General features: G+C 38.7%; 1 protein-coding gene across 1 annotated transcript in view; it reads right to left on the bottom strand.

Moving 5' to 3' along the window:
* The window catches only part of sema3fa (sema domain, immunoglobulin domain (Ig), short basic domain, secreted, (semaphorin) 3Fa), a 53,700-nt gene extending 40,631 nt beyond the window's left edge, over positions 1–13,069 (bottom strand). The window contains exons 1-2 of the mRNA XM_044121295.1: positions 12,761–13,069; positions 10,945–11,093 (exon numbers count right to left, since the gene is read on the bottom strand). Coding sequence (XP_043977230.1) covers positions 10,945–11,056 — 112 coding nt within the window. The 5' untranslated portion in view covers positions 11,057–11,093; positions 12,761–13,069. The remainder of the gene's footprint in view (positions 1–10,944; positions 11,094–12,760) is intronic.
* Positions 13,070–13,502: the final 433 nt, after the last annotated feature.

Here is a 13,502-nt window from a genome sequence, read left to right as displayed (position 1 = left end):
CACTCACACAAAGCTAATGGGAAGCAGACACACAATTTGTCCAGAGTATGCCTTTGTGCACCCACGCTGCTCTCTTGCTCTTCATTCTCAAATCCTTCCATTTATCCACACTCTGGCTGAGATAGCAAACCTGACACTGATGCCCTGCAGTCCATTAGCGCTCTCAGAGCACTGTCTGATTCTGCTCCGCTGCTCCCCTCACACTTTCCTCCTCTCGGCTCATCTTCCCGACAGTTCTTATTACTTTCCCAGCCACTGGCTGACTCGTTTTTCTGCATATTTCACTCCTACATGCTGTACATCTACTCTCCGAAACATCTAGGATCCAACGAGACAAGTTCGAATGACATTCTGAAAAAAAAAAACATTTTAAATAGGCATGCATTTACTTTGTTGCTTGATCTGTAATTTACAGCAGAGTAAGGCTGCAAATTAGAATAATTTAAATACCACAACAAAAACTGCTTTACTGTTGGAGCTTTTTTGATGTATTTCAAAAATAATTACCCAGAATTAGAAGCAAATTAAGTTTTTTAAATTCATCCACGAGGGACTGACTACAGGATGCTGGTGCAGCTATTTGATTCAACAGTGCAGTGCATTTTAACCCACTCCGGCTCCTGCAGCAGGAAGAGGACGAGTTTCAGGAGGGAAACTCTGTTAGGCTATAGGCACCATTAAAACCCCATGATTACGACAAAAACATTCTCTTTCTGTGTCACTGCTATATTAAAGATGACAACATGCAATCTGAAACCTTCCTTCGCGAGCAGAAGAAAGCCACTCCATGTCCCAGAAGTTTTCCATCCAAAATACAGGTAACTTTACTGCATCACCAGCCAAAGGAATAAACCTTAATCCTTGTTTCATTCAGAATACTGCAGAAGGAAACCTTTTAATTACAGCTTCTCCAAAATTACTGTCGACGAGCAGACACTGGCTGTTAGTCCCACGATGGAGAAGAGGAAGCAGTTTATTCAGCCACGCTCCAGAGCTGAGAAGCATATCCCTGCCAGCCATATGCTGCTGATGTAGTGCAACCCAGAGCTGAGAGGCCACCCTGCACTGAAACGTTAACCTGTAGTGGCCACTAGTAGCCAAAGACGCCACACTCCAAGCCTGCTTACCACACACATGCTACAATATGTTAGCCGAACAGCTAACTGCTCCCGATTACAGACTCAGACGTAGCTAGCCAAACATCTTAGCTCCCCTCACCCATTGGGACTCTAGTTACAACACATTATGTTTTGGGCAGAGAAATAATCCTTAGGATGATCAGTGTTTTTAATGCGAATTTTCTGAATTTCTGGTGCTTAAACTGTTCCAAACGGAGCAGGCCTGTGGATGCTGCTGCAAAATCGACCTATGGTTTGAACTGTTCAAACTCCATCTAAATGAGTGTTTTTCTTTTAAAATCATCTAATAAAGCAGTGGTTCCCAAAGTGTGGGGCCATTGCCATTGCAGAACGAGGGGGGGGGAGGGAGGGAGAGATCGATGAATGAAAAAAAAAAAAAAAAAAACTCTCAGGGATCTGTTCATGTTTTAACCCAATTTTGCACAGAGGCTTTCTTTTTTTTTTTTTTTTAAATGTATTGATGATAACAAAGTTGAATATTGCTACAAATAATAATAAAAAAATATGTTTGAAACAACACTGACAGCAAAGAAGGCTCTTCTACAGTATAGAACTAAAAAAACTGTTACGTACACAAAAGTGTTTCACTGTAAAGATGGTTTGTAGTTTGTTTTGTTGGAACCTGAAGTGTGAAATAAACTTCAGTGGAGTTTCAAAACAAAATATGTGTATAGGTTTATGTCTGGTTGAACAATGTGTGTTGATTTTTTTTTTTCTTTTTTGTGGGGGATTTTATTGTAATCCATAGGGGAGCCCAGAAGAAAATCTTTGGGAAACAATCTAAGTGAATGTTTTAATCACTAATAGCCCTGTAAGGTGAGCTTGAGTCTTTAATAGGCATTTTATTTCCCCTTCTTGTCTCAAAATTGTATAAACGAGTCCCAGAAAAGTATCACTAAAATACTCGACACTGCAACCCCACCGGTTAACATTTTGCACCTGCATATAGTTTGAAAAAATAATATAATTTTACCAGTGTTGAAATGTCTAAACGCTTTTATGGCTTTCATGAAAGAATGATTGCTTGAATGCATTCAGTGCATTTGAGAAATGCTAAAACCGGCCATCATGACAGTCAGGTCAGGAACATGATCCAAACACTAACAGACAAATGAAAATGAATGATAGCTGTCAAAAGCCAACAGGGGGAGAAGTGTCCTTGACCTACTGTCTATTTAATTTCAGGATCGACTGCAAGCAGCCTCCCTTTTATCCCCTTAGGACTCAAGCATTTCAGCCACATCTGGAGAGAAGGTTCATTTAGTCTGGACCTTGACAAAGAAATCATTCTTTACATGTCAGTTTTACTTCACTCCAAGAATCAAACCACAGCCTCAAACTCAATTGTTTCAGTACATTTATTTTCACAATTGTCTTGACTAAGCCAAGTATTGGGTGCCGTGCTACAGGATTTCCTGACAAGACAGTCGACATCTGGGGAAATAAGCGCAAGGCAGTGATTGCATCCCACCTCCTCTCTGCGGAGGGGATCATTTGAACCTGATTCAGTTTGTGAGGAGTGACAGGTAGAGGCTGCTATGGAAACCAAACCGAAGCAGTGTCACAGATAGCAGGGTTTTTTTTGTTTTGTTTTTAAGAAGCTCTGCAAGCATGCGAGCACCCACACTCGCACACATAGAGACACACAGGCATCAACAAACAACTCAGACATAGCCACATGGACCTGAAATGAATATTAAAACATTCCTCTCTGTCACTTTAAATCTGTACCAAACCACCTCTATGTAAAATCCATTATAATCCTGAAACCTGTTTTCTCCCACATCCTCCTTCACCCGAGGTTTATGACAAGTCTGTATAAAAACTGCACTTCTTAATGAACAAAACCACACCTCTATAATCACTGCTTCTGAGAGAAAATTCAAGGGTGAGGAAGAAAACAATCATAAACATCAGAAAGCTTCTTCCTAAAAATGAGAGAACAAGAAGACAAGACTGATGTGCCAGAGTGGCTTGCATCTATTTATATCCTGTCTGCCACATTTCCATCTAAAAAAGTGGCAACAGCAGAGACCAGGAGACACAAACATACCAGCAGGCTCATACAGTCACCAACACACTCACACAAATCATGATGTGTTTCAGCTAAGGGTTGTCCCTCTTAATGCAGCGGACAGAACCTGAGACTGAGGATTTTATTTATTGAATATACTGCAGCAGAGGAAACTAGTACAGCACTTACAAAGTGTTTCAGTGTTGAAATTTAAATAGGACTGCGTGTAAATAAACATCACCTGAAGGTATGCGCTATGGGTCAATGGAGAATTGCTCTTTCCTGCTTTGTGCTGCAAAATACAGCTCAGGAAAAAAATTAAGAGACTACTTTAAATGATCAGTTTTGCTGACTTTTTATAAGTACATTTTTGAGTAAAAGGACCTTTGTTCTTTTATTCTATGAACTACTAACAACATGTCCCCAAAGTCCCAGGCAGAAATGTTGTATTTATTTGCAGAAAATAAGAAATAGTCAAAATAAAAAAAAACGATGCAGTGCTTTTAGAACTCAAATAATGCAAAGAAAACAAGTTCATATTCATTTAGAAACAACAAAACCAATGTTTTAACTCAGGAAGAGTTCAGAAATCAACATTTGGTGGAATAACCAAGAGGATTTCAATGGAGTTCAGTGCAGTGGGCTCGTAATTTTTTCCCGAGCTGTACATCGTTTCAGCACCTGAGGATAGAGGTTAAGGTAACTTGGCCTAAAATACTATAGCATTGCATTTTTTTTTACACATTTAAGAGGTCTAAGATGCACTGAAAAGCCTATTTGCATGTCAATTGATTTATTAATTCATTCATATCCAATGTGATATTTTAAATATCTATACGGATATCTATACTCAAATTGAAATGAGTGAGAAATATGGTGGCTATTAAAAACCTTTTCAATATTTGTCTTTAAACTCGTCACATTGAAAAACAACAAACAAGACAATAAACACCTCATCACACTACTTAAAGTACCTGATATGTTGTTTAATTTATTTATAAACAATTAGTCTGCTAAAGTAGGCTATTTGCTAACTTGTTGTTTTTTTACAGCACAATTTGTGTTTTAAGGGGTTCTGACTTCCTGAAGTTGCAGATGTTTCCTAAAAAGGATAGAGGTGAATTTTAAAATTGTTTTTATCATATTTTTTGTAGTAAATAAAACAGAAGCCCATATTGCTTACATCTAGCGCTAACGTTAGCTTGCACATAAACAGAAACAACAAGTGGAGATTCGGCTGTAGTTGCGTTATTTTTATCTGATTTACTGAACTTGCCAAAGCAGAACAATCCCAGTAGAAAGCCAGAAATAGAACAGCCTCCTTCTGTGATCTTGCTCTTTCCACAATAAGATTGCTGAATACCAAGAGGGAATTTCTGACACCACCTTCAAAAGATCACTAGAAAAGGTCAAGAGAGATCAGAGCGCTGTGTTTTCTTTGTTTTGTTTTATGACTGCGGTTTAACTTTTACTCGCTGCTTGATTTAAGCAGAACAAGAGTAGAAGTTGATTTATGGGTGAGATTTGCACACATTTTAATCATGCAAAATTACTGATTTATTCTGAGACATAAAACATAACGTTTACAAGGTACACAGTGATGCAAGGAAAGAACACAGTCAAGAAACCTTTATGTCTACCAAGGTAGAGTTAAAAGGAAAATGTTTGAGGGCAAAAGTGAAGGATAAGAAGTTAAAAAAAAAACAAAAACACTCCAAACCAGATGTCTCTCCTGTTAGGGAGCTGTAAAAGTTAAAGAGCACATGGAGAAGGTACATAAAAAGACATAAATGAAAATAAAAATATTCATGGGAGAGAAAATGTCGAAGAGAAGGAAAGGGACAGAAAGGGGAGTAAAAAAACTGGAAAGATTTAAATATTGTTTTATCACAACTAAACCCATGTCTGCTATAGCAATCAAGCAACTATTACCACCCATATTCAACCTAATGTAGCCTGAGACACCATCTCTGCTTATTCTACATGAGTTAATCAAATTAAACATGCTCCTGCCCTCAGATTGATAGCCCAGTGTGAGCTTCCTCCTTCAACTATGGCCACTTAAAAATCCATGCTCCCTCTCTTTTTGTTGTGCATGTGGTAAAACAGTGTCCCTGCTGTGGGCGGCACACTGGGTGCTCTCCTCCTTAAGCTCACACTGCCAGCTTCTCATCAAGAGGCAGGAAGAGAGGGTAAGCATGGTGTAAAAGCAGAGGAGGATGACGAGGCAGAGGAGGGAAAGGAAGGGAGGTAAAAAAAAAAAAAAAAGAGAAGACAGGAGGGCCACTATATTTAGCAGTGGAGCTGTCACCTTCTGTTTGGCTCTCCTGAATAATCAGAGTTTGACACAACGCATCCTGTGGAGCAGAGGTTGCTGGGATACACCAACCTTTCTCCACCAGCATCGCCTCTGAGGAAGAAACTAATTAAGTATTGTAATAATTGCTGGGGGCTCGCGTGCTACAGCTACCAAACGTTATTTTGTAGAAGCTCTTCTCATGGCAATGCCATTTTATTTTTTTTAGATCAAGTAAGTATAGATGTTCTTTCAGTGAGTATGATTCTGCATGTTTAAAGAAAGTAACAGATTAATGCATTGTAGCAAGAAGAAATACACGAATCATTGTGAACAGAATTTTGACAAAAATCTTTCAAATATGCAAGATGCAAATTTATGCAGGTTAATGACAGTGAGAGGCTCTGAAAAATCTACTATCCTTTTTATGGCTGGTTTTGATCATTTTGAATTTAAAGTTTCCTGGTCACAAAGCCGTTAAACAGAAGGACCTGAAAGATGATGAATGTTAACTAGACAAACTTCATTCCATGGAAAACAAGAAAGTTTGCATTTTTTTTAAACATGTTTTTGCTTTGAGTCATTTCTTTCCAAAAGTTCAAAATATTTACAGTCAATTTATGTCTTAGCATTATGCATGCATGTAGAAATCAAAACAAAATAACTAAACCTTTCCTCATGATGCATATCACCCAGAAACAATCATGGGGTCTGATGAATAAATAATCTGGTCTGCAGCAGGTTTGTGTCGTTGGACTGATTTGTATGGCCGTTGGATCACTTTGAATCATCATCATAAGATTAAAACAATGATAATAGAGATGTCAGAAAAACCTCCAGAACACTCCTGCAACAATAAATTTAACAAACTATCTGCAGCAACGATTAATTAAAGGATATTAGCTGTGTTAGATGCACCGAGAAATTATCTGGGGAATCAGACGACTTTCACCTTGACTGGCACGGTTTGCTGATCAATCGATTAGAAACTCAAAACTATGATACTTTTCTAATGAGTGAACCCACCATATACTTAAGTGCTACCAGTCCATAACAATCATCAATGTGGAAATTGTCACTGAAGGAAAATTACTCAAATATAGTTATTTTCATGATCACTTATGTGTTTAAATTAAAGTCAGAGGCAGCTTTGTACTTTTGAAATTATGGTTGTTTTATACTCCATCTCTTCTGAAACATATTTATATGTTACGCTCTATTTGTATCAGCTGCACAAATATTTAGGAGAATTTAGATGAACTGACCCAGAGGACAGATAACATGAAGGCTAAATGTATTAAACTGCTTTTTTTTCTCCTTTTGAGCTTTAAACTTCAGTCTGTCATGGAACAGGTTGCATGCTGAAATATTGGGAGACTTTTGAAAATCTCCCTGTTCAGGTAAAGTTTTACTTAAATATTATTTTGAATGCTAAAGAGAATTTAGAATAAGGTAAAAGAACTACTGGCAAGGTCAAAGCTGAAAAGATGAAGATTGGATCTCTAGTCTTGACATCAGTAAAGTCTAAGCTGAATCTAAGTAGACAAAGGTGCATGCTTTCATACCCCTTTAACTATTAGGGGCTACAGCTCAGGCATGACAGACATGATTAATGTTTTCCCTTTGCCAGAGGAGCCCAATAAATGACAACAGAACAGGGCCACCTACGTAGAGGAATGTCACGCCGACTTAACATGTGGAAACGAAAAGTCTCTCACAAATCTGCCAGTGGGATATAATCTGCAGAAGCACCCCATTGTTGGAAAGTTAAAAACAGCAAGTTCAAACTCAGTGGCAGCAGCTTATTATTCAGAGAATGAGAAGATGAAGGACATGTCACCAATTCTGATCCTCGCCCCGAGAACTGTCAGGAAAGATGAGCACGATAGTGAAGTTTTTGTTCAGGCGTGACAACCATCAACTCATTATGTGTCAGAGAAAGACTGTCCAAAGGAGAGGGGAACTACAAAGGATGAACGAACCTAAAGACCATCCGTGAAAATTAGTTCTATTACAGGACTGCCTGGGTTTATCTTCCTTCTGCAGGCTTTCTTCCCACAGCTAACCTTGTGCCCAGGTGTTCTGCTGCGGACTACAAAGAGGCCAAAAAAAGCAGAGTTAAACACTTTCAAATGTGCCTGAGGATTGCCCTAACAAGCTATTACTGGTTAATATAGTGTCATTCTCCCACAGTTTGAGAGCAGTTAACCTCGGGAGTGACTGGCTTCTGTTTGAAGGGTCAAAACCTCGCTGAGACCTGTGCTCTAAAATAGCAGGTGATTATAGTCCTTGTTTAAAAGTAACTATAGGAGTTCCCAGCAGATGACACAAGCCAGTCTAGTTCAGCCTTTATGAGACAGAAGAGCTACATACTTGCACAAATTTTAGCCTTTTTGTCTTGTTTTTTTAAATAAAATCTTGTGCTAAATCCTCAGTTACTCCTTTCAATTAATTCTAATGAAGGTGATGCACAAATTGAAAGGTGTGCCGCCTGGATTTAGTTTCTCAGCTCTGTTTTTATGGAATCCTGCATGATGATTTGCTTCAAATGAACATTCATTTCGTCTTATATTATGTAGTTTCACAAAGTTCTGAATGCAAACAGTAACATAGCAACATACTTCAAACTACTCACTTTCATTTAAAAATTGTACGTCAACATGTGAAATGTTAATCTTAAGCTGTAAATGATTGAAATGAACAAATAAATAAATAAACTTGCCTGACACTAAATTTTAGTGCTTCTAAAAATGATATTACATTTTTTATATTCATATCTCTCTTCACAGCAGCTGTAAGCTTCAGTATGTTTTGCACTACTTTTAGTGCACACCTGTTAAGTTGGTTGGAAAAGTATGCCTACTTCTCAAAATTTAAAAAAAGGACATTATGACAAAGACATGCTTTCAAATCAATACTTTACTGAATCACTGGTTTTTAATATAACACAGCTGCAAATCCTTTTGTGGTATTTCTCTACAAGGTTTATACATCTTATTATCTGGAAAATATGTCAGATTGAATCAAATTCAAATTGGATAAGTAGTGTTTAACCATTTGGATTTAGGTTTTTACTTTGACAGGGCCATTTGAACATTCTAATAAGCTATGAATTAAACAATTGGATTTTTTGTTTGGGGTTATGTTGTGTTACCATTCTCAATTATTTTTGTGACATTTAACCCGTTTTCTTCCTAGATTGTTTTGTATTTAGATCCGACCACTTTCCCATCAATTCTGAGGAGTTTCCTGTTCACACTGAAGAAAAGCAACCCAAAAGCTTGATGAACTGTAATGAGATTTTAGTTCACCGACTCAATGATTGTCAGTCTAAACTCAGTCTGCAAGGCACACTGATATTAACCATTAGGGAAAATACTGTCAGCTTTCCAGAGTGATTTGTGTGTCTGCAACCATAATCAGATTTATGTCCAATAGCAGAAAGAGTAAAGGAAAAAGTCGAGTTGTTCACTACACACATTCGAGTCAGCTGCAAGGAAAATAGTCCAAAAGACAGGATATATAAAGCAGCTTTGGTTCTGTAGAGATAATTTCCTTCATTTAATCAAAGAAATCATGTTGTCCTTTCAAAACAAGGAACTAATTTCTTTCATTTCAATGATAGAGATGTTGGATTTATAAACCGTAGTCTATCAGCATCAAAGGAAAAAAGCCAACATCAACTCTAGCAAACATGGTGCAAAAGTGCTGTTATATCACAGTGATGCTTTTATATAATTTGTCAGTTGTTTTTTTTATCATGCATATTAATGCACATCTCAGATGCAGCCTAATGCGAGTGTGAAATAAAGAGTGGGTTTTTAAGCATTGTCCTTAAACAAAAATGCTCTACTTGTGTCTTTTTTCCTCTTAAAAGCCATGTTTAGCTCCGTCTATGGTTCATTGTGAGTGGCTCTGACAGAGAGCAAATATCAGAAAGGCAAATACAAACTGTGGATGCAGAATAAGAAATAGAAAAAGTTGAATGGCAGCCAAATGCAGCAAAACCCTCCCCACCAGTTTCCTAAAATGTAAATAATCAGAGGAAAACAGACCTTTATGGATAAAGATGTGAGGCTGGGGCATGTGCAGAAAATTTAGCAACTCTAATGCCTTCACCTTCTGCATTTCCTTACTCTGATATTGGATAGAAATTCAAATGCTTACTGAAAATTTCATTGTTTACATTATCATGAGGCACTTATCACAAGAGATAACTGCAGTACATTGTCGTTATGAAGCCTAAAGCCAAGTGCTTTGTTAAGTACACGAGCACATAAAAAATTAATAAAGCATTCCTTCTGGAGCAGTGCAAAAATCCATACAATTAGCGGATCACACAGATTAGATGCATTATTAGTCTCAAGCCACATGGAGTTGCTCCGTCGTGCATAAACTAACCTCCAAAACTAATTAAAAACAAGCAAACAAATTTAAGAAAGTAGAAAATAAATAGACATTTTCCAGCAAAGTAAATGTGAGACTATAAACAAGTGAAACACCCGCTGAGAGAAAAAGATTGGACTCAAAGGTTAAAGCAAAAGGGGGAATTGAAGTGCATTAATAGAGTGCAGGTCTCCATCTAGACCAATGCCCTATGTTGTAATTTTGAGAGAACCTGTAACAAAAGTTAATGTGTTTTCCCTTTGGCCATGCTCCACCTCTCGACCTAATTCTATGGACTTAAGTGCTGCCCTTGTTTGGCATCATGTATACAGACAAACAAGCGTTAAGAATCAATAATTCTGTATTAACCAATGTAAATAAAACAAACTATGTGAGACAAACCAGGATTTTATTGTTTTTACGAGCACCTATGTTCATCTGGAGTGAGGTTTGGTTTTCAAGGCTTCAAAGCTGCAGTTCATTCAGTGTTCTTCAATTTTCTCACATGAAAGCTGTCTGACTAACAGTACTCAAGAGTGGTGATCTCATAAAAGAAGACAGATCCGAACTCAGCAATATTAAAGTTGTCAGCAGAGACAGGTACAATAAAACCTCGAGGACAGACTTGGACACCACTTTGACAACGCAGCAGAAATAGCTCTGCTGGGACCTATTTTAGCCAGACAATTCAACACACAGGCTCTCACACTGGCACTGACCGACATTCATAACATGCTGGATGTGCACCCGGAGTACGTGCACAGCCAAGTGTTAAATTTGACTTGATTTCAGAAAGCAGCCGAGGTCACACAAAGGCTTGTTTGGGGGGGGGGACAAATAACAGCCGTGCAATTTGATGAAGACAAATTCTGCGGCCCTGAATAGTTCAGACAATCAGCGGCACATCTCATTATTCTCACTCGCTTCTCTCACACAATCAAACCCCAGTTAAGCTCTGGCTGAACAAGAACCAGGGTTACAAACCCTGAATCTTGTGGTTGCCAGCAGTTAACCCATTCCAGATAGAGACCAAAATGGAGAGGGGGTGTTGCACCAGGTCTGCAGATTAAACACAAAAAGAAAGGTCACAGTGTTTTCAAGTGCCTTACCTTTAAAGGACAGGAAGATTCTGGGAGCAGACAGAGGATCATTGGAAGGTGGCAGCCCGCCTGCTGACACAGCCAGGAGGGCCAGCAGCCAGGACAGTTTGTCCCACAACATTGTCCCTCTATTTGTCAACAGAGGAGAAGTCCCGTAGCTGTAAGACAGACAATACCAAGCGTCAAAAATTCACAGACCCTTTAAATTCAAAAAGCAAAATATATAGAAAAAGATAAATCAATAAAAATACCCTCCTTACTAAACTGTCTGTACTTATCTTGTCATGCGAATTGCCATGAAGAAAAACAAAAGTAATCTGCCAGTTGCGCACATGAACAAGAGTCCTGTTGCTTATTTGAATCCCCAATCTGACAGCTGTGCATTTTGTACACTGTAAAAATAATTAGCACTGCACAGCAGGTGGCAGATGACACAGAAGTCAGTTTCAAGGGTTATTTCTGATTATTTTCAATATCCATACATTTATATGCAAGTTCTTACACTTAGTTGGGGAAGTGGCCACCTATTCTGTTATACATGGGTTGGCAGTAGAAGGTGTTTGCTCAGTGCTTTATACATCCAAAAACTGGCCTTGCTCATTATGAACTTTTTGTGTTGAAGTGAAGGAAATAAGGCCTCAGGTTTAAACTCTTTCATCTGAGTGCTGATCTAATGAGCAACTCAAGATGCATGATTGGCTGACTTTTTGTATTACCAAGCCATGCAACTTAAATCATGGTTTGTGAATCATTTTTTGGCATTTTTGGCATTTTTTTTTATCACAAGCTTTTCTTTTCAGTCAAATTTTCTGTAGCTTTTTTATGATTAATCCAGCTGGTCTTTGCCTTTGCACTTATTGAAATAGGCAAAATTGAACTTTTTTGACTAAAGGTGTTTAACGTGTTTACTACAAATGCATAGCAACGAATTTGAGGATATATTGCAATGTTTCCCCGATAGCAGGGCTGAAAAGAGTTGCTGCCCCTTAAGCCTGGCGCGCACTGGCTGCGCTCACAGATTAAATCACAAAGCGCATCAGCATGCTGCCATCAGCCACAAAGAGAGCTGGAGATAATATCCTCATAAATGGGTTCTGAGGACTATCCAAGAAATTAGAGTGTAAACGGATTTGCAAAAAAAGGAAGAGAAAGAAACAAAGAAAAATGTGCATAAAAATGCATGATGGTCTAGGTCTGGAAGCAAAACAGCGATAGCAAGGAGATGGAGGGGGGATTCGATGTAACCATCCATGTATGCCACTGATCTCCTTGTAAACGTGGATCAGAGTTTGAGGTCAGATTGTCAGTCAGGGTTTAAGATCAAGTTCCACATTGAGCCACAGAAGGCAGAGCTCCAGAGGAGAGCCGCTAACCAAAATAAAGCCTGACTGCATGGGCTGCGAGTTAGGAGGACATGATCCACATGCATTTTAGAAGCAAAATATGGCATTTACATGAAATCCAAATCATTGTTTGGAGACTGGATGTGTGCTTAGTTTGAAATCTGAGAATGCACATGCAGCAGAAACTTTAAATGTCCACCAAAACGCACAGAGACACGGACAATGACGCACGGCTTTTGCGCCTTGCGGGATTTTCAATAGTGTTTCATAAAAAAAAAGCGACCTCCCACGCGTTTAGGGAGGCGCACCAAAAATATAAAGCTTAAGTATTTCAATAAATGACCAAATAATCTTGCAAATATCCATTTTCACTCAGAAAGCAACTATTTTCCCCACCTCATTCTTCAAGCGCATATGTCACAAGTGAACTTATAGTTTTAGGTTTCATTTTTCATAAAAACACTTCCGTAATAATCACCTACCTTCTAGATGCTCCCAGATTTTGCAGTACGGCTGGTCACCATTTAAAACCATCCACTCAGGTTGCTCCGTCCGCAGGCGTATGAATCGCAGATCCTGCACGAATATCCCAGAGCCAAACAAAGCTTGGATTTAAATTACCTTCACGGAGCCCCTTAAACTTGAAGTGAGCACTTTATTGCAACAGAAGATTCCGTGGGGTTTTCACTTCTACCCATGAAGAGGTGAACGAAAAAAGAGAAGAGTTTCGCTTGGACACAATCGTCGGAGCGGAGATTCAACCCGTGCGCAGCGACGCTCAAGTCTGGAGTGGAAGGAAGCGGATTTCTGCAGGTGGATAGGCTGAGGTCTCCGCGGTTGTGGACACACCCAAGAGGGAGGGAACCTACCTTAGCAGCCCTCCCTTAAATCTCACAAAATCATACATCTTTATCCGACACCACTCTTCAACTTTCCAGATTTATTGTCTCGGTTCAGAATGTTAACTTTATGTTTTTATTCGTTTAATTGGAACATTTTATTAAATGATTTACAAGACAGAACAGCTTATTCTGCAGGCCTCGTCTAGTTTTTCCGCGTGTTTATTGTTCCCACGAAGGATAAAACCACATTTTCCACATATTCAAACTACAGTTTAATAATAAAGAGTGGGAACACTGCTGCATTTCGTCTTGAGCCAAAAGGCTTTCAGTTTGTTTCAAAATGAAAAATCAAGTCCAAAATGTTGAAAGTAGATACTGAAAT

This window comes from Gambusia affinis, linkage group LG07 (assembly GCF_019740435.1).
Source record: "Gambusia affinis linkage group LG07, SWU_Gaff_1.0, whole genome shotgun sequence".
Classification (NCBI taxonomy): Eukaryota; Metazoa; Chordata; class Actinopteri; order Cyprinodontiformes; family Poeciliidae; genus Gambusia; species Gambusia affinis.
This window is presented reverse-complemented; position numbering and strand designations above follow the sequence as displayed.